The following is a 22,181-nucleotide window of genomic DNA, read 5'->3' as shown; positions in this document are numbered from 1 at the left end:
CTCCTTAAAAATCAGAATTGGCCAAATGGAAGCTAATGGCTCCATGACACAGCAAGAAAAAATAAAACAAAGTCAAAAGACAGAAAAAAATAGAAACAAATGTAAGGTATCTGGTAGGAAAAACAGCTGACCTGGAAAGCAGATCAAGGAAAGATAATTTAAGAATTACTGGTATACCTGAAAGCCAACCCTATTTCAGGAAATTATAAAGAAAAACTACCCAGACAGTGTAGACCAAAAGGGCAAAGTAGAAACTGAAAAGATCCACTAGTCATGTCTTGGAAAAAACAAACTATGAGCTTTAAAAAAAAAAAAACAACAATAAACTAGATACGGCATTAACTAACTTGATTAAATAAAGAAAACCAAATTACCAGTGTCAAAAATGAAAAAGGTGAATTCATAATTAATGAAGAATTAAAAGATGAAAACATGGTCTTGACAGCTAGATAGATAGGTGATGGAATGCATATTAAGGCATATTTATTCCTTAGACACGGCTAACGTGGGAATTTGTTTTATTTGATTATACATATTTGTAATGGGTTTCATTTTTCTTGCTTTCCCAATGGGGGTGGGAGGGAAAGAATTCAGGCCTTAAAATAAAATAAATCAAAAATTAGTGTATTTCCTTTCCCTATATTATCTGCAGCATTCAGGATTAGTTCTAGCGTATCAATGGAGAATTCTGAATGGCCAGCTTGTACTTGGATTAAAATAAAATATGAACTAGTGTCATATATGCAATTAGTAGAAAACATTTTGGCCATTAAGACGTTACCTTTTTAATGCTGAAAAAACCTAGATGAGCAATGCAAAAAAGGTTTAACGCAAGTAGACAACTGAAGTTTTCTTAAGAATCCCTAATGCATAATGTGGGATAAAGGGAATCATATTATAAATGCCTACAACTAGAAAGCTAGTGGTTTCACTCTGGTATAAACTTTTCATTTCAGACTCCTATTCTTAAGCTTTTTTTTTTTGAAATAGTGAACTAATTAGAACTGCTTCTCTGTGAAATACATCTGTAAATTTTATGTGCCAAATGCAGTTTAGCTGTTAGAGATAATTATTTTTACGTAACTATAAGTCCTTTGAGAATTTTCTTCCTCTTACAGTAAATATCATAGTTTGACAATATGCCCAGAAACAGTGGAAGTTCTATATATGTATACTGACAAAAATTCTAGCGTTAAATTGCATAAACCCTTTTCTCCTTTGGTTTCTTCCTTTCAAACTATTAAAGGAATAGTAGGCAAAAGTAAGACACTTAAGTCTTCAAATGGATCTGTGATCTCATCGACGTGTGAGTTCCCTCCAAAACTATAGTTCACAGCCCATCTGTGTCTGCCCACCCTGTGCAGCTTTTATCCGTGTCTTCCGATCAGCTCAACAGAGGAGGTCCAGCCTCAGTGCTGGAGGCTTTGTTTGCTTTCATGGGCAATGAGGTGGGACTGAAACTGAATGGGAAGAGGGCAATGGGCTGTACTGTCTTTGGAAAATCTAAAAACTCCATAATGACCCCAAGTCTCCCATGGAAACAAAGCCCCTCTTTTTAAGAGCATTCTAATGGTGTGGCTATATAGCAGTGAAACACAGAATATATATAAGTCTGAAACATCAAAAATAAGCGTCATGCAGAAAGCTAAATGCAAACCATAAAAAGGAAATGTTCCTTCTGAGTCCAAATGCAGCTGTCACACATATGAAAGAGAGGACTGGAATAACAGAACACAGGCATGACAGGACTAACATTTACGAATGTTTCCCTGATGCAGCTTCTTTCCCTCTGCCATAACAGTGAGTAGGCCTAAGTCTATCTTCCTTCCCTTCCTTTGTCAGGGACTAACTTCTCCAGAAGGGAGACAAAGTTGTCCCTGAGACTAAGATGGTATGGGCTCCCCCAATGCAACTTCCTAGCAACCTAATAGCCAAAGGCAATTAAGGAGTCAGTGTACCCTTTCCTGATGACAAGAAGAGTTTCTATATGGAGATGAAGGGGGCCACATCCAGAGAAGCTCAGTGCCACTGTTTCCTTTTTGTGTCTCCTTGCTGGGCAAACTCCCTTTTTTAAGTTATTCAGATGCCTTGCAAGTGTGCCATTGCATCCTATCATCAAACCTGCCACCTTTGACATATGAGAACTAAACACCCTTTCGAGACATTATTCTTTCAAATTTTACATGAAATGAAAACCAGAGTCTTCTCCTACCTCTAGCTCATGTAAGGAAAGCTTTTCTCACAGGGTCTTCCTACTCCCAGGCATAGACATATAACTTCATTTTAATCATTCTGAGTCCTTAAATGATTTCTTATAACTAGATACTTACTAGATAAGACCCAGGAATAATTATGATTTTAATGGAACAAAAACCACTGTGATGAGATCTCTAAAAGATAACATTCTAAATACTTGGCACTTCTTAGCAGTATAAAAAGGCCAAGAAATACTGAGGAGGCAACTTACCTATGAGGGACTTATAAAGAAAAATGTAGGAAAAAAGCATGGAAAGAAAGTACTCTATAACACTGAGTTTGAGTTCTAGGCCCATTCTAGAAACATGAAGGACACTTCTCGGATTTTCCAGATCAAGGTGAAACTGAGCTTCTAATCTGGAATAAACAACATGAACATTACCTGAAACTGGGCACTTATGCTAGGGGGCTTCTTCTTCTTGTGCAGATGAAGGAGAGACTTAGTGATGCGATCCTGCAGGGTCAGGTTGGTCAGGTGCTTTAAAGACTTTACTTCTAGCAAATGCTGGGGAAGGAAAAAAGGAAGGAAGGAAGGAAGGAAGGAGGGAGGGAGGGAAGAAGGAAAGGAAGGAGGAAAGAAGGAAAGGAAGAGGAAAAAGATCATTATCAAATTATTAATATAAATATTCTGAATCTTTATACCTAGTTTTTCCTCTATTTTGGAGTATGAATTATCCTTTCTGTAAAAATAAGTTAATTCAAAAAAAATAAGTTAATTCAATTAAAGAAAAATTTGAAAGAAGTTAAAGATCTTGTCAATCTAAAACTAAACTACCCTTTTGCTAAAAACATTGAAAACTTGGCAAATATAAGAAATGGTTCCTAAGGTAAAAACTTTATAGCCATTTATAAAAATTTCTTCTAATTGTGCTAGCTAATTAAGATTTCTCTGACCGCATAACTCACAAAGTCTCAGAAATGTAAGGGAATGAAAGGTTCATCTCTACCTCGGAGTTATCTGTTGTCAATTTTGGTTCACTGTGAAGGGTCAATCAAATAATACTGATTAAGAAATATTTTAAGATTCTGTAAAGGAAACAAGATGACAACAGAAGAAGTGTACTTAAATTACTTGTCTAAACCAAAGAGGCTAATTGCGATCACAGAAAATAACCAACAGGCTCAATTAGATCAAACAGAACCTTGCTAGTTATAGATACATCAAATAAATTTGCTTTTAGACTGAAACTGGCTGCAATTATCACTCTGACATGATATCAGTAGAATTAAACCAAGATGAATTAAAAAGCAATGGAGTATAATTTCTCCTTTATTAAGTCAGAGGAATCACTGGATTATGAATTTATACCCACTCATTTTATAGGTGAGAAACAGGCTCAGAATGGAGAGTGACTCGCCTACGTTAAAAAGACATTAAGTAGCAGAGCTAGGGATAAAATTCAGATTCTCTGACTCCAAATCCAGGGCTCTTTGTACTTGAGAGTGCTACACACACAAATAAATGGTGAATGAATGGCAACATTTCATGAAAGAAAAAATCACAAAGAAAGGATCAGTAAGACAAAGAAATGATAGAGTATCTCAACTCCACTTATTTTTGTGTTTAATAAAAGGAAAGTGATATTAATGATTTTGTTTACAAATTGAAGTTATTTTTGAAGACAAGATTCCCTTAGGTAATTCACTATGTTCACCTATGATATTTTTAACTCTTCTAGCACTGCCCCCATCTTCTATCAATCAATTAAACAGTAAGCATTTATTATTCAATTACTATCTACTAGGTACTGTGCTTGTGGGGCAGGTGGGGAGAGTACAATCATACTGCCCTGCATCAAACCACTTTGGGAGCACTGAAAACTTACAAGTCCTCAGCTTGCACCTGAGGATATAAAACAACACTCAATATCTCAAGGAAACAGCAGTTTTCTAGGTACTAGTCCCAACCTTGTTCCAGGTGTATGGCAGGGCCTAGCCCTAATATTAAGTCTGAAGTCAGGAAAAAGGTTGGAAGAATAATCAAATGAAAAAGAGAATGCCACAACAAAATGCTATTATGGTGGCAGGGACACCCAAGACACAAACACAGAAGAAGAGAATGACTCCAAAATATCTATAAGCATTACCTCAGATAAAAACACAGCTTGGATACAAATTCAACTAGAAACCAAGAGTTTAAGAGTTAAATTTTTTTTTAAAATGGAATGAGAATGCTTAATGAAACCTGAAGGGAAATACCTAATGGAATATCCAATGGATGTGTCTTTGGATGTGTGCTGTTTATGCTTTAGGTAGCATTTTGACTGAATGAAGGTATGGTGACATGTTTATCAAATCTGGGAGAATTAAAAAGATCTTGACAGGTTAGAATTATGGATGAACCTAGGACGATAGAATTTAATGAGGAAAAATGATTTAAACTTAGATTTTAAAAAATCAACTTTATAAATAAGTTCAGTGTTACATAGCAGCCAACAAAGTTAATATGATATTTGGGAAATTAAGAGAAGAGATAGTGACCATAAGTAGAAAAATGATAGTTCTTTCTACTCTGTCCTACTCAAACCACATCTATAACATCATGTTCACTTAAGGAAGTCAATTTTTTGGAGGGGGAGGAGAGGGGAAAGGAAAACATGTGAGATAGAGAAGAGAAAATGACTGTCAAAAAAGCCAACAGGGTAACAAGGCAATGACGAAAGGTAACACAAAGTAAGGCTGAATTAAGAGGGGCATGATGTTCAGAACATGAGCTGTCACAATTATGCTGTACTCTACCCTGATCAAACCATATCTTTAAGACTGTGTTCAGTTCTGAGACTAGAAACCACGGCAATTTAAGAATTGACTGAAGAAGCCTCAGGGCAGATACAAAGACTATCTTTCAATATTGGAAGGGCTAACAAATGGAAGGAAGATAAAACTTGTTCTGCTTGAGCCTAGAGGGAGGAACCAGGAGAAATGGATGGAAAACAGTAGGAAGGCAGCTTTTGCTTACAACATAGTGAACACTCCTCCTAATAATCCAAAACTGGAAGGGGCTGGCTCAGGAGGAATAGGCAAACCCCTTGATTGAGGTCTTTGAGTAAAAGCTGTATCGCCACTTGACTGAATATGCTACAGAGGGTATTTTTGGATAGAAATGAGTTAGGCTTTTGATAACCTTTTCCAATGCTGACGTTGTATGATACTGACCGAATCAAAAGAAAATGAATACGTATATGATTCACCCTGTAATGGATAAAAGAGCTGACCTTGGAGTCAGGAAGACTTGAATTTAAGACCCAGCTCTGACACATACATAGTGTGAACTAGAGCAAGTCACTTAGCTTCTTGGTGCTCTAGGCAACTCCTTAAGACTATAAGTTGCACCATGCCCAAAGGGCTATAAAAATATGCATACCCTTTGACCCAGCAATATCATCTCTAAGGCTGTATCTCAAAGAGATCATAAAAATGGGAAAAGGACCCACATGTACAAAAATATTCGTAGCAGCTCTCTTTGTTGTGGTCAAGAACTGGAAACTGAGGGGATGCCCATCACCTGGGGAATGGCTGAACAAGTTGTGGTATAGGAATGTAATGGAATATTATTGTGCTCTAAGAAATGATGAACAGGCAGACTTCAGAAAAACCTGGAAAGACTTATATGAACTGATGCTGAGTGAAGTGAGCAGAACCAGGAGAACACTGTTTACAATAACAGCCACAGTGTGCACTGACTTTGATAGACTTAGCCATTCTCAGCAATGCAAAGGCGTAAAACAATTCCAAAGGACTCATGATGGAAAATGCTATCTGCATTCAGAGAAAGAACTATGGAGTCTGAATGCAGAGTGGCAGACTATTTTCTTTTTTTTGTTTTGTTTTTTCCTTTCTCATGGTTCCTTCCACTCATTCTAATTCTTCTATCCAACATGACTAATGTGAATATATGTTTAACAGAAATTTCTATGTAGAGCCTATATCAGATTGCATGCTGCCTTGGGGAGGGAGGAGGAGGGGGGGGGAAATTTAAAACTTATGGAAGTGAATGTTGAAAAATAAAAATAAAATAAGTTAGCTTAAAAAAAAACTATACGTTGCAGAGAAACTGGCACCCTGCATTAGGAATGATGATTTCTTAGACAAGGAAAAACTACATTTAATAAGGTCTAGGAAGAAAATATTTTCCTGGAGATGTAATGATCTGTTTAAGAGAGGTTTAAATAGCAAATGAGAGGTAAGTTAAAAAGTGCAGTGTCTATATAAATCTGGTAAACCAAATACTGTAGGAAGAGCAGCAGCTATGACACAGAAAGAATAGAAATGGAACCGCAGGGTTTGTGGTTAGTAAGGAACAGCTTTTGCTGACCACTTAAATCTGGCTGCCAAAGGGACCAAGAAAGTAATTTAAATACTAACAACAGATACCTTCATTTCTGCGTACACAAAGAATTTTTCCTCCTGATTTTCAATAAGAAAAAAATTAATGTTCTAATACCTATTTGAAAAGAAATAGTAAGTAAATGTGTTACTTGCCTTTGGAAGAGCAGGTTTAGACTTAAAGTTCTTGTTTCTCCTGAAGACAGAAAACAGAAATAAGAAAAATTATTTTGGGGAGTAGATTTGAAGGGTTCTACATAAGAGGCAGACAAATTTTCTCCATGGCATTTGCAGAACCTAGTTTTCCAATTTTAGCTTAAAAAAAAAATCAAAATCCCACATATAGGCCTGGGAAATATTCCTACCTACTGAGGGGGAGCGTCCCATTTTATTCCATGAGTTTTCGTGATCTAATTAAAAAATGATTACTCATTAGAACTTGGGATATTCAAATGCTTCAAAATTAAACTTTTTCTCATATTTTTAACTAGTTCTTTTCCCTGCCTGGTCCCACTCTTAATGTTATGCTTGATCTAAATAATTAGTTTTTTTTTTAAATTATAAGAAATAAACGAACAGGTCAATTGTGCTCCTTATTCCTGAAGGCTGTCACATCTAAAGCCAGTGGTCAAAAAACATTTAGGGTTAGGGTTTGGAATATGTGCAAATCAGGTTGGTGCTGAAGACTAAAAATGAACTTGTATCCTGCTGAGGCAACTGAAATCTAGGAAAGCATGACAGTTGTTCATTCGGCTTAACAGAATTTCAGAGATCAGATAGTTCTCTGAGACCAAACTGATGCTTGGTTACCATTTAGTTATACTGTTGGAGCATACTGAAGTTTGACTTTATGATAAGGCTCTGAAGATAGAGGTCTATTTAGATTATCCATATCGACTTCTCCTCTGGGAGGAAGCTGGGGTTAGTTTCTGGTCTATATACTTTAAGACATGCAGGAAGTAGCACTCTGTTTCTTAGCTAGGTGCCTGGCAAAGATCCATCCTCCAGAAATACCTAGAATGCTCAGTTTGTCTAACTTTAACTTTCTACCTCTCCCTGTGAGATAACAAAAGAATGAAGTGGTTCAACTGTAATTTACTACCTTCTTGGGTTCCCACACTGAACGAATAATTTTTGAGCTCTCTGACTTCAAATTATTTTTATGGTGATGTACCCAAATTAATTTGATTTTCATCCTTTCCATAACTCAACAGAAAACAGGAAGGTACTAACATGAGAATGCCATGGGCCCTCTCCAAAAGCTTGCTATTAGCTGAATTAATAAATACTCCGTCTTTATCCAGGAAGGAGCTAGAACTTGACAGTCTGCTCTGTCTGATGCCAGTCCTGCCATTCCAGTCAATGCCAAATGTATCACTGAAAATAGAAGAGAGATGATTTGTACTCTGAAAAACCCCACAAGGAAATAATTACAACAGCTACTATTTACATATAACATTTTAATGTTTACAAAGTTCATTACGTCTGGGATATCTCCTATTCTACAGCTTCTATTCTTGATTAGGTAAAGGAAAACTCTGGAAAAAAAACAGGAAAAAAATTCAAATAGAAATTGTGCCAGTAGAACAAAACTTCAACACAAAGATTATGAGAGATACCTATTGAGTACCTACACTGTACAAGGCATTGAGCTTGGGTTCCATGGGTGAAGCAAAAATGAAGGAAAGTACATCTTTGCCTTCACAAAGTTTTTATTCAACCAGCTGTGAATCAAGTTATTCTTTTAAATAAGATTTTTTTTTCACATCCCTTATCCATTCCCTGCATCTCCTGTCAAGTTAGAGACTTGAGGCTGGGAGACCAATTAGGAGGCCATTGCAGCAGTCCAGGAAGAGGGGATAAGAGCTTGACCTAAGGTAGTGGCTATGAAAATGGAAAGGAGGTGGAAACAAGAGATTTTGTGGAGGTAGAAATGGCAATATTTGGCAATTCAATAAATACATGAAGTGAGGGGGAGTGAGAAGTCAAGGATAACATTGAGTTAAAGAACTTGGGAGAGTAGAAAAATGATGGTGCGTGGGGGAAAAATATGAAAATTTGATGGAAAAGAAAGTTTGTGGGTAAAAGTTGGGTTTTCTAACACTCATCATTTCAGGCATCCATATTCACACTGTGACATACTGGAGGAAGTATTAGACTAGAATCAAGTTCTAGTTATCTAGTTCCAACCATTCCAACAATTGTGTGACTTTGGACAAATCACTTTACCTCTGTTGGTTTCAATTTCCTCACATGTAAAATAAAGGGGTCAGACTAGATGATTCCGAACATTCCATCTAGCTTCAAATGCAATAACTAAATGATTTTACTTGTATTAGGAAGGGTACTAAAAATAAAAGGAACAGAGTGAAACATAAGCAAGAAAGTCATTTAATTCTAAGGGAAAATGGAATTGCATTGAGTACCAGGAGCTAGGGTTTATCTTTTCTTTTCTTCAACTGTTAAAGCTGAATAATATTTTGAATGTTTTGAGCTCCACACACAGAAACCATTTATTGTATTAACTCAATATAGCAATGAAAGAGAATTTTCTACATTATTAAATAGTAAACCTGTAACAAAATTTAAATACCAGAGATGATCACTATTTATAAGGCTTAAAGCTTTAGTTGCTAGATGTTTTAATGTTTAATGCTAATATATAACCTTATTGGGGGTCATCTAAATTGAAAAGATGATTTTTTTGCTCTTCAAGTGGCTTAAACGTTTAAAAACTGTTCACCTGAAAGCTGAAATGGGACTTACTTTCAAAATTCTGAAAACTGATTATGTCGACTTCTTAGCCCTTGCCTCAGTGAATTATTTAAATAAATCTGAGGTAAGCTTTGGTTTTCCAGATTTTTTTTATTTTCCAGATGCAAAGGTGTGCAAGGTGGTTTGTTTTAAGCCAAGCTACACTATTGTGGACAAAATTTTTCATTAAAAAAATTCCAAAAGATTAGCCCTGGCCTTCAAATTTTACAAAGATTAAAAAATAACAAATGGTAGGGAAGGGAACAAGAATCTATATAGTGCCAACTACATGCTCAGGGCTTTAAGCACAGTATGTAAAATTTATGAGTGTACAAAGATTTATGATTTTTCCATATAAAGTAGGATTAGAAAAAAATATAGCACATCCATTTTATAAAACTCAGAAAATCCTTGGATACTTGGAATCTGACAATTCTTTTTCTTGAGAATTGTCTATTCACTTTAGTTATTCCCGTCTCATTTATGAAGGCTATCAGAAATGACAAAAAGAAAGATTCCTGAAAAAACTTAGGTACATTGCCCCCCCCCTTTTTTTGCAGAATTATAACTATTTAAACGTGAAATCTCCATTTGTTGTTGTTATTGAGTCGTTTCATACATGCTTGACTCTGTGACCCCATTCAGCAATGTCTTGGCAGAGATACTGGAATGGTTTGCCATTTCCTCCTCCAGTTCATTTTATAGAGGAGGAAATTGAGGCAAACAGGGTTAAGTGACTTGCCCAGGATCGTACAGATAGTTACGTGGCCAGATCTGAAGTGAAGAAGATAGTCTTCCTGATTCCAGGTCCAGCATTTTATCCACATCGTCACCTAGCTGCTCTCCATACCTACGATCATTTCTGTGTTTCCTAAATAAACACAAAATCCTTACCGCTGGCTTTTCTCATTAAGAGTGTTCACGCCTTGGAGGTCAGAAAGAGGTGTTCTGGGGCTTTTCCTAGTTATACCTAGGAAACAGAAATAGAAATTTTCAAAATGTTACTGATGTAAAAAAATCTCAAATTCACAAAATAACTGTTATCTACAAGTCAAGTAAACAAAAACTTTCTGTCATGCAAGCCAGAAATGCAAAAATAGTGACCTAAAGATTAATGACCACTTTTGGACACTAACTAGGCCAAGGGAACTTAACAGCAAATAATTCCATAGACAACAGACAAAAGTCTATTTTCTATTTTCAAAAAATCTAATCAGGAAATTTCTTTGGCAACATTTTATCGATGAACTGAACATGGCCGATTCATTCACTTTTATGTGAGGAAGGGAATTATGAGATAAAACTAGGAGCCAATTTTCTTAACTTAGATCACAATTCTTTCTGCCATAACATGTTACCTTCACTTGTATTTCTTGTTCATGTCTTAGTTTAAAGGCTTATCATGGTTTTAAAAGCCATGACCTCCTTCAAAGCATGGGACAAGGAAGAGGACGTTTACAAAAAAGCTAGGTGCCAATTTTTATAGCATTCAAAAAATCCGTATAAAGCTAATATAAAAATTTTTTAAAAACTTTCACTGTTCTTTTCTTTGTTTTTCCTTTTTAAAAAAATTTATTCATTTTAAACTTAAATACAAATTTTTTTAAATTTTTTTTATTTAATATATTTAGTTTTCAGCATGGATTTTCGCAAGAGTTTGAATTACAAATTTTCTCCCCATTTCTACCCTCCCCCCCACTCCAAGAGGGCACATATTCTGGTTGCCCTGTTCCCCAGTCAGCCCTGCCTTCTGTTACCCCACTTCCCTCCCAACCCCTTTTCCCTTCCTTTCTTGTAGGGCAAGATAAATTTCTATGCCCCATTGCCTGTGTATCTTATTTTCTAGTTGCATGCAAAAACATTTTTGTTGTTGTTGTTTTTGAGCATCTGTTTTTAAAACTTTGAGTTCCAAATTCTCTGCTCTCTTCCCTTCCCACCCACCCTCCCTAAGAAGTCAAGCAATTCAACACAGGACACATGTGTATCATTATGTATAACCCTTCCACAATACTCATCTTGTAAAAGACTAACTATATTTTGCTCCTTCCTAACCTATCCCCCTTTATTGAATTTCTCCCTTGACCCTGTCCCTTTTTGAAAGTGTTTGTTTTTGATTACCTCCACCCCCATCTGCCCTCCCTTCTATCATCCCCCCTTTTCTTTATCTTCTTCCTCCTTCTTTCCTGTGGGGTAAGATACCCAATCAAGTATGTATGGTATTCCCTCCTCAGGTCAAATCTGATGAGAGCAAGATTCACTCATTCCCCCTCACCTGCCTTCTCTTCTCTTCCTACAGAACTGCTTTTTCTTGCCACTTTTATGCGAGATAATATACCCCATTCTCTCTCTTCCTATCTCCCTCTCTCAATATATTCCTCTCTCATCCCTTAATTTGATTTTATTTCTTTTAGATATCTTCCCTTCATCTTCAGCTCACCCTGTGCCTGCTCTCTCTCACTCTATATATACACACATACATATATACACATAAACACACACATATATATACATATACACACACACACACACACATGCATATTCCCTTCAGCTACCCTAATACTGAGGTCTCATGAATCATACACATCATCTTTCCATGTAGGAATGTAAACAAAACAGTTCAACTTTAGTAAGTCCCTTGCAATTTCTTTTTCTTGTTCTTTTTCTTGATTACCTTTTCATATTTTTCTTGATTCTTGTGTTTGAAAGTCAAATTTTCTATTCAGCTCTGGTCTTTTCACTGAGAAAGCTTGAAAGTCCTCTATTTTACTGAAAATCCATATTTTGCCTTGGAGCATGATACTCAGTTTTGCTGGGTAGGTGATTCTTGGTTTTAATTCTAGCTCCATTGACCTCCGGAATATCGTATTCCAAGTCCTTCAATCCCTTAATGTAGAAGCTGCTAGATCTTGTGCTATTCTGATTGGGTTTCCACAATACTCAAATTGTTTCTTTCTGGCTGCTTGCAGTATTTTCTCCTTGACCTGGGAACTCTGGAATTTGGCGACAATATTCCTAGGAGATTTCTTTTTGGGATCTATTTGAGGAGGTGATCGATGGATTCTTTCAATTTCTATTTTGCCCTGTGGCTCTAGAATATCAGGGCAATTCTCCTTGATAATTTCTTGAAAGATGGTATCTAGGCTCTTTTTTTGATCATGGCTTTCAGGTAGTCCAATAATTTTTAAATTATCTCTCCTGGATCTATTTTCCTGGTCAGTCATTTTTCCAATGAGATATTTCACATTGTCTTCCATTTTTTCATTCCTTTGGTTCTGTTTTATAATATCCTGGTTTCTCATCAAGTCACTAGCTTCCACTTGCTCCAATCTCATTTTTAAAGTAGTATTTTCTTCAGTGGTCTTTTGGACCTCCTTTTCCATTTGGCTAATTCTGCCTTTCAAGGCATTCTTCTCCTCATTGGCTTTTTGGAGGTCTTTCGCCATTTGAGTTAGTCTATTTTTTAAGGTGTTGTTTTCTTCAGTATTTTTTTCAGTATTTTTTTGGGTCTCCTTTAGCAAGTCATTGACTTGTTTCTCATGGTTTTCTCGCATCCTTCTCATTTCTCTTCCCAATTTTTCCTCTACTTCTCTAACTTGCTTTTCCAAATCCTTTTTGAGCTCTTCCATGGCCTGAGACCAGTTCATGTTTTTCTTGGAGGCTTTTGGTGTAGGCTCTTTGACTTTGTTGACTTCTTCTGGCTGTATGTTTTGGTCTTCTTTGTCACCAAAGAAAGATTCCAAAGTTTGAGACTGAATCTGGGTGTGTTTTCGCTGCCTGGCCATGTTCCCAGCCAACTTTCTTGACCCTTGAGTTTTTTGTTGAGGTATGACTGCTTGTAGAGTAAAGAGTACTATGTTCCAAGCTTGGGGGGATGCGCCAGCTCTGCCACACCAGTACTCCTCCTTCCCCAAGAACCCCCAACCTGGACTGGACTTAGATCTTCAGCAGGCTCTTCACTCCTGCTCTGATCTGCCACTTAATTCCTCCCACCAGGTGAGCCTGGGGCCGGAAGCAACTGCAGCTGTAGTTCTGTAGCTGCCCCACCTCCACTGCCCCTGGGGCAGTGGCTGAACCGGGAACTCCTTCTTTTACTCTATCCCCAACAGCTTTTCCCACTAACCTTCTCTGTTGTCTTTGGTGTTTGTGGGTTGAGAAGTCTGGGACTTCTTCAGCTTGCTGATTCAGGGCGCTAGGGCCCGCTCCGCCTGGCTCCTGGTCTGGTTGGTCTGCACCGCCCACTCTGGGCTCTGTTCCACTCCGCTCTCCTCCCAACTCCGTGCGTGATAGACCTCACCCAGCAACCATCCAGGCTGTCCTGGGCTGGAGCCCTGCTTCCCTCTGCTATTTTGTGGGTTCTGCAGTTCTAGAATTGGTTCAGAGCCATTTTTATAGGTTTTTGGAGGGACCTGGTGGGGAGTTCACGCTAGTCCCTGCTTTCCAGCTGCCATCTTGCCACTGTCCTACTTTTCATCCCTTCCTTCCTTCCTAAAAAGACATGTGATAAAGCATATGTAGCGCTTTTCTTTCCTTCCAGTGTTCAAAAGGATGTTAACAACTAATGGATAGCTTATTATCATCAATCTGTTTAGCACACTATTCTGATTAGTCATGTTGAGAACTGCTATATATTTACATGAATTACTAATTTTCAAAGAATGTAATACAACAAACTCAGTCAATAAACATAAGTGCCTACCACATGCCAGGCACTGTGATAAGCAGTGGGGATACAAAAAGAGGCAAAAGATAGTCCCTGCCTTCAAGGATTTTACAATCTAATGGAGGAGACAACAAATAAACAAGTATGTACAAACAAGCGATATATAGGATAAATAGGAAATTACTTACAGAGTGAAGGCACTCAAATTAAGAGGAGTTGGGAAAAGCTTCCTACAGAAGATGGGAATTTAACTGTTACTTTAATAAGGAGGGAGAGTATTCCAGGCATGAGGGACAGTCAGAGAAAATGCCTGGAGCAGAGAGAGGGAGTATCTTGTTCATGGAATCACTAGGAGGCTGTTGTCAATGGATTTCTGAATAAGTGGTGGGGAATAAGGCATAAGATGACTGAAAAAGTGGAAGGGGGCTAGGTCATGAAGGACCTTGAATACCAAGCAGAGCATTTTGCATTTGATCTGGGGGGCATTAAATAGCCAATGGAGTTTGAAAAGGGGGCGGGTGTGTGTGTGTGTGTGTGTGTGTGTGTGTGTGTGTGTGTGTGGGCAGCTAGGTGGCGCAGTGAGTACAGCATCAGCCCTGGAGTCAGGAAGACCTGACTTCAAATCCGACCTCAGACACTTGACACACTTACTAGCTGTGTGACCTTGGGCAAGTCACTTAACCCCGACTGCCCTGCTTTCCCCCTTAAAAAAAGAAAAGGCAGGGTGAAGGTAAGATAGTTGGACCTGTGATTTAGGAAAATAACTTTTGTAGCTGAATGGAGGATGGATTGTGCAGACGTGAGAGAGGGAGAGAGACATGAGGCAGAGAGACCCACCAGCAGGCTGTTATAATCATCCTAGCATAAGGTGAGTAGGGCTTAGACCAGAGTGGTGGCAGTGTCAGAAGAGAGAAAGTGGCATGGTCAAGAGATGTTGGCAACAGCTTGGATACTGGGGAAAGAGATGGTGAGGAGACCAGGGTGACATCTAGACTCATGGACTACACTTTGTAATAATGAGGAAGATAGGTGGGGGAGGGGGGGTTTAGAGGAAAAGATAATGAATTTGGTGGAAGGCAGGAAATGGGAACTGGGGTTGAGAAGATGATCTAGAGGTTCAGAATCACTGGGATATGTAGAGTGTGGCCAGATGTCAGAACATCAATGACTGTACAATACATGTGATATGAAATGGCTTTATCTTTCTTTGGAATAGCTGATCCTGCCATATCTCAGTGTCATTTGTGAATAACAATTACAACTATGTATACCACAGCAACTCTGTTGTCCAGCATTTTGATAATCCACACTCTCTAGTTTATGCTGTATTTTGGCATAGCCAGATTTTAAACAGCAAATATGATTAAGCTAAATTACTTGGGAAAATCTAGATTTTTAAACTTTCCTACTAACCTTGAAAAGTTCCCTGAAGCCAGAATAAAGGCGGCCAGAATTCCAAATAACCATAAAGAGTTGGTTTTTTTTTTTTGTACATGACGTTTGCAAATGTCTAAAAAGACCAGGATATATTGGTTAGAGAGGCAGGGAAATGTTGCAGTCAAGTTATTTGATAATCCTGACTATAGCATGCTAACACCTGCAACAGAAGTGAACAGTCAGTGCAAAGACAGAAGAATAAATATATCTTGTTGTTTAATTCTGTAGTGAAAACTTATTGGAGTTGTTTCAATTTTTTTCCCAAGGTATTTTGGTTTTAATGAATTAAACGCATTACCTCAGGATAGGAAAAGCTGTCCTGACTTTTCTTTTTCTGCTTTGCTTTTGTGGATAAAATCATTCAACTCCTTAACATTTACTGGTGCCTAGTTCATGTCTTGGCCTCCTTTTAGATACTATGAGAGATACACAAAAATGATATAACATGGTTCTGGCCTATTAGCTAAGGGAGACCTACCACAAGATGATCAGAAAGCAATATAAGGCAATACTTGTTCAAGTGCTAGATTTTGGTGGATACTGTGCTGTTGAATTTTTAGAAATGGGTGAAATTATTATAAATCAAAGAAGTTTGCAAAGATTTCAAAGAAAAAGCAGGCCTTAAAAATTGATATTCTGATAGGTAATGGGGAAAATATTCCAGATGCATGTATTGAGGAAACAGCATAAAGAAAGCACAGCATGTTGGGACAGTGAAGAGATCAGTTGGGATATGTGGAATGGGGCAAGATTATAGAGACCCTTGAAAATCAGGGTGAGGAATTGAGATTTTATCCTATAAAACGCATGCTACGAGTGAAGTGAAAAGATTATTAAATGAAACCAATATACAAGATGGGTTGTTGGAGAGGACATTGTAAGCAAACAGATCAGCTAGAAAACTACTGCAGTAGCTTAAAAGCTACTGGTCTAAGACTGTAGCAGTAAGAATGTAGAGTAAGGACAAATCAAAGAGGTATCTTGAAATAAGAAGCTCTTAGCAAAGAATAGTTTACATTGGCATGAAAAACAGAAATTATTTTTAAAGGTACTCCAAAGATGGCGAGGACTGGAACAGAAAAGCATTCATTAAGTGCTTACTACATGCCATACACTGTGTTGAGTACTAAGGATACTACTAGCAAACTGAGACAGTTCCTGTTCTCAAGGAACTCAGGGGCTGTGGGTTTCCGAAGGTAAAGGCATGGATGGGGGGTGGGGGTGGTGTTCAGCATCAAGCTAAGGGTGGCTGTCCAATGCTTGGTGGGAATTTGGAAATTAAGGTTGGAAAGGATCCACTAGGATACCGGAAGAATGGTATTATTAATGAAAGTTTTGGTTATAGGAATAAAGAGGCTGAGCTCAAGGTTTGGTTTCCAGATGAATGGGTGAGGATGTGGAATTTGGTTTCCGACACCTACAATTTTGTTTCAGGTAATGGTAGCAGTAAATCCAAAGAGAGATATCCTGTAGGAAGTTGAAAATCCAGAAATATAGTGTTGGAGATGAAAATGTAGAAATGGGAGTCATTTCTTTCCAGGTAATATTTGAAGCCAAAAGGGGATAGAATATATAGAAAAAAGAGTGGAGGGTTGAGCACTCAGCTTTAAAGATGAGAAGATGATGTGTGTATTGCTACATGAGACCTTTCCTGATCCCCAGAGATGTTAGTAACTCTCTACCTCTTGAAATTACTTTGTATAAAATTTGCACCTGTTTACCTGCATACATGTCAGATATCCCCACTAGTGACAAGCAATAATCGTGACACTGCTATGCACTCTCTCAAGTTTCTTATATAACATTTTGTAGTCCTTAGAAATGCTTTTCAAATTCCTTCTGGCAGTGTTATTTGTAGCCCAGTGAATTATAAGAATCACAGAATTTTACTTGGAAGAGATCTCAGTAGCATCTAGTCCAATCCGTATTTGAAAAAGAACTCGCTCTATACCATGCCTAACAAGCCATCATTCAGCTTCAGCTTGAAGACTTTTAATACTGGGGAAGTCATTATCTCTTGAGGCGAATCATCCCAGTGCTGGATATCTCTAACTTTTCGCAACTTTTTCCTGACATCAAGTTTAACTTTGTCTCTGCTCCAAGTTTTGCTTTATGGAGACAAAGAATAAGCTTAATCTCTTTCAAAAAGCACAGATCATGGAAGGAGCTTTACTGGAGGATGGGAAATGATGGTGGTCAGCTTGTCTAGCAATAAGAATGTGATATAGTTTGAGTGAAAGTAGCAATATGTGGTTTCAGGCAGGTGCTTTGGTGTTTCCCTCCCATGTGCACCATATACACATACTGATTCATATTCATTCTCATTCTCATTCTCTCTGTCTCTCTCTTCCCATACCCCTATTTTTATGGGCCACGGTGGATAAAAGGCTTCTCTTGAAATGAGTACAGGAGTAATCACAAGTCTGTTTATTTTCCTGCCCCTACCCCCTTTTTCTTTGCTGGGACTTGATGAATCCATCATTCTCAGGTTACGGTACGTACTGCTGGGCTTAGAACAGGTATAGATTGTAAAGCATCAAAATGTTTATGGACATAATTGTGAGCTTAATCTATCTAGAATTATTTCTAAGGATTCTACTTTCCTTATATAACAGCCATTTTAGATAGTTTGGCATATCTATTATTGAGCAAAGACTTATCTAGAGTCCATGTGCTAAAGTCTCATTGAATTATTTTTCTTTGCTTTGTTTTTCATTAAATTATTTTTTGAGCAGAACTGTGTTGTTAGTACATTCTGTGCTGTTCAGTTTTGCAAGCTTGCTAAGATTTAGATCAAAGGAGAGCAGAAGCCCTTGCATTTTAACAGATGCAGTAGAATTAACAGCTGGTGGAAATTGGAGGAGTGGTTCCCTTCTTTCACTAGGCATGACAACGTTACTCTCCCTACTCCTGAAAATGAGATTTCCTACCTATAAGATCACAGCTCGGAAGAGAAAAAGAACTCAGGTCATATAGCCATACTTCCTTATTTTTCAAATGAGGAAACTGAGGCTTAGGGTAGGTTAAGTAACTTTCTGAAGGCCACACAAGTAGTAAGCATTTGAGGCATCATTTGACTTGTGGTCCTTTGACTGTGGTGTCAGTGCTCAATTCCTTTGGTCAGTATTCTCTGACCAGTGAACAGCTCTGGCTGTCAATGAATAATTTGAAAAAGCTGTTCCTACATTCTCATCATACCATTTAACATCTTAATAGCCTCTTTAGCACCTCTAAACTAACACGCCAGACCACCACATCCACTCTCCATTGCCATCTACCTTATCTTACCGACTTGGATTTTTGTTATTGTTATTGTTGTGTTTTGCAAAAAGAAATGGTTTGATGAAGAGTAAAAAACCATAACAGAACAGCATTTGGACAGCACCAAAAGCAAAGGGGAGAACTCAAGAAATTCACTTAGCTATGTCCTTTCAATAATACTTTTGCCCCACTTTACTCAATTAAAATACCCTGGGTTTACTAATTTACACAATGCTGATGGGTGCTTTGGCCAGATACTGGCTCCTAGGACAGCTGCCTTGGGTGTAACATGTATTTAATCACACACAGCACTACCTTACTACAGCTAAAGAAAACAAAGAGGATCTCATACAAAACAGGTAAGTACCATTTTTAAATGAGTACTTCCAAAAGATAACAAGGTCTCTTAAAAAAAGTCTCCTTAAAATAAAACTCAAAAATCTACAAAGCAAAGGTAAAGAAGGAATAAAAATTCATCTGAGCGCAGAGGGGAGTAAATTGGTCTCAGCACTGAAGGGAGTGGCTTGGGGCAACTCCCTCAAAGTTAGGGGGATAACACAACTGAAGTGTGCTAGAATTGATGGGCAAGGCCTTGGAATCTACACTGGGTAAGGGAATTCCTGTCCACCCACTGAGTCATATTCCATCAGTTTAGGCTTCTGTGGAGTTTTGTTTCCCATGAAGAGGCCTGATAAGGGCTACTATCTCGGTTTTGTATTCGATATTCACATTATCAATCTGGTCTATTGAGGCATGTAATTTACCTAAAGTACCTTGTTTAGATCCTACAGCATTCTTTATTGCACAGTGATACTCTTGAGATAAATTTGCTTCTATTTCAGCTCAGCTTGTGAAAATGGCTAAGCCTCACTGCTCTAGCCTGAAGAAGCGCGTGACTTTGCTTTATCTTCTTTCATGCCCTTCCTTCTTCTTAGCAGCCTTGTCTAGTATGACCAGTCTGTGAGGAAGACCTAACAGCACCACATACTTTATGTCCCAGTAATTTTCATAACATTCTTTTATTTTGGTAGAAGTGGGTCTATAATTCACTAGTATAAAATTTAACTGAGGTATTATGAAGACACCAGCTGCAAGTATCCAGGTGCACTGTAAATTTTATTTCAAGGAGAGTCGAATGAAGAATGACCACTGCTCCCCCAATTCTTAAGGTGGTTGCTTGCATCTTTTTCATAATCCTCTAAGAAAAGACTGTTCATTTAGTAAGTTATTATCCTTCAGGAACTCCTCAATCTTTTTCTGAATGAAACTGAAGCAACCATCTAAGAGGCAGAAGGATGGTCCAATAAAGAGTTATCTAGCCCATCTTCATTCTCTCTACATACTACCCCCAGAAGAGATAGAAACACTACTTTTAGGTAAGATTTTGATCTGGTCAGACCCGGAGACATCAAAATCCAGGGCAGAGTCTAGAAGGTGGGTCATCTTGCATGAAACTTTTGGATTCTGCCTGTCATGAGACCAGTTGGAGGGAGATTTCAGCTCCTGCTGGCAGCTTGTTTCAGGAAGTGTCAAAACTGACTCAGGGCAGGCCACAGTCTCATCTTCCTGCTGGCTAGAGCCCTAACTCTTCTCACCTCTGAGACAGTCCCTGGACCAACCTATCTTATCAACTCTAAGGTCCTTCAAAAGAATCAACTATTTTTTCCTCAAGTCTCCCTCCTCCCTTAGGGCCACTCCTTTTCTTTCTTACTTCAATTCCAGCCCTTTTTCTACTAAAGCGGCAAACCCGGGAACAACTAGAATTTAGGTTTCTTAATACAGAATGAACTCTGAATCTCACTAGATAACAGAATGAAATCTGATTCAGAATCTTTTGTTTGGCCCAGCTCAGTACCTTTACTTAAATACTTTCGATTCCTCTGAGAACAAATAGACATATTTATATTCAGAGAGGAGCAAACAACAAAGAATACTTATGCAGAAGAAAATTTTCTTCAGTAGCTAATTCTATTACATGAGCCTCTTCATTAGGCCCCAACTAAGCCATCTCCTCTGTCTTTAACCAAGGCCCACCCGGGGCCTTCTCCAATGCTTTGAAAGCAATGCAGGTTCAGGCCTACCTAGCTTCAACTTCCACTTTCTGCCTCCTGTATGGACTACCCCAAGCAATATCTTAACCTACCTGCTACAAGGGTGACTTCTAGGCCTTCAGTGAATACATTACTGCCCGCCTACCAGGTCCTAAAGGAGGGTCTTGAACAGTTTAATCACCTGCCTCAATCTGGTTACTAACAATCTGCCTGTATTCATTACTCGATGGATAGCATACTCCTAACCTCTTATTTCCAGTGACTCTGAACTCCCTGCTGTTATGTATAGGGCAGCTAGGTGGTGCAGCTGATAAAATACTCAAGAAGATTCCTCTTTTGTGAATTCAAATCTAGCCCCTGACACTTACCAGCTGCATGACCCAGGGCAAGTCACTTAACTCTGTTTGCCTCAGTTTCCTCATCTGTAAAATAAGCTGGAGAATAGCAACCCCCCCCAGTATCTTTTCCAAGAAAACCTTAAATGGGGTTGCCCGAGAGTTGGCTATAACTGAAAACAACTGAACAAGACCACTAAGCTGCCACATACAAACCCCATTTCCTATCCCTTTAGTCCAGTGTTCAGGTATTATTTACTCTAACATAGCAAGCCTTTCGGGTTGCAGGTTTGAAATTTTATCAAAGGCACAGTGCAAAGGTAGACCCAGTTCATCACCTCTGTTGCTCCTACATCCCACTAAAGAAAAAATTCTTCAAACCGTAAAGAGCAGAATAAACATTAGTAAGAGGCAGCTAAAGCCAAATGTAAGGAAGAAGACCACAAGAGTACATCTTTATTTTCAATAATGTCAAGTTTCTAGGTCTAGATAATTGAAAAAAATCTCAGGATTTTGAAACCTGTCAGTAACAAATCCCTCCCCCTTATTTTAGAAATAAGAAAACTGAGGGATGGGGAGGTAAAGTGACTTGGCCAGGGTCACACTGAAGCAGGACCTGAAACCAGGTCTTCTTCACTCTCAATCCACTTCTCTATGCAGTATGCAATTTGGCTGTGCTGACTCATTATCTCTATGACAAAGGAAATGAAGTTATTTGTTTTAAGTCAGTCCAGTTCATGTCCAAAGTCAGGGCTGTCTAACCTTAGGTTTCTATTGAAACGAGAGACAATCTATTTTGATGTGCCATTTTAGTGAGAGCTCTGTGGTAGCTCAGAAAGCATTTACGTAATTTTCTCTGCTTTTAGAAGGGCCGAATTTTGGACAGCCCTGGCCTAAGTGACGAGTTCTTTCTTTTCTAAGTCCACTCTAACATTTGCCAGAAATTGATGGCAAGCTTACTTAGAATGTGTAATTTCCAGAATCCAATTTTTCAAGCCCTTCTCCCACCTCCCCAGATTAAATTTAATATTTGCCCTTTAGTCTTTTAACAGATCTGTCACTATCCATTATTTTTATGGTTACTAATTGGCCCCGCAAGCA

General features: G+C 38.2%; 1 protein-coding gene across 1 annotated transcript in view; it reads right to left on the bottom strand.

The window, feature by feature from the left end:
- Positions 1-22,181, bottom strand: part of MYO9A (myosin IXA) — a 272,260-nt gene that overhangs the window by 91,239 nt on the left and 158,840 nt on the right. Inside the window, exons 15-18 of the mRNA XM_036734161.1 lie at positions 10,231-10,306; positions 7,816-7,959; positions 6,739-6,778; positions 2,639-2,761 (exon numbers count right to left, since the gene is read on the bottom strand). Of these exons, the coding sequence (XP_036590056.1) occupies positions 2,639-2,761; positions 6,739-6,778; positions 7,816-7,959; positions 10,231-10,306 (383 nt within the window). The remainder of the gene's footprint in view (positions 1-2,638; positions 2,762-6,738; positions 6,779-7,815; positions 7,960-10,230; positions 10,307-22,181) is intronic.

This window comes from Trichosurus vulpecula, chromosome 8 (genome assembly GCF_011100635.1).
Source record: "Trichosurus vulpecula isolate mTriVul1 chromosome 8, mTriVul1.pri, whole genome shotgun sequence".
In the NCBI taxonomy this organism is placed as follows: domain Eukaryota; kingdom Metazoa; phylum Chordata; class Mammalia; order Diprotodontia; family Phalangeridae; genus Trichosurus; species Trichosurus vulpecula.
Note: the sequence above shows the minus strand (reverse complement) of the source record. Positions and strands in the feature narration are given on the sequence as shown.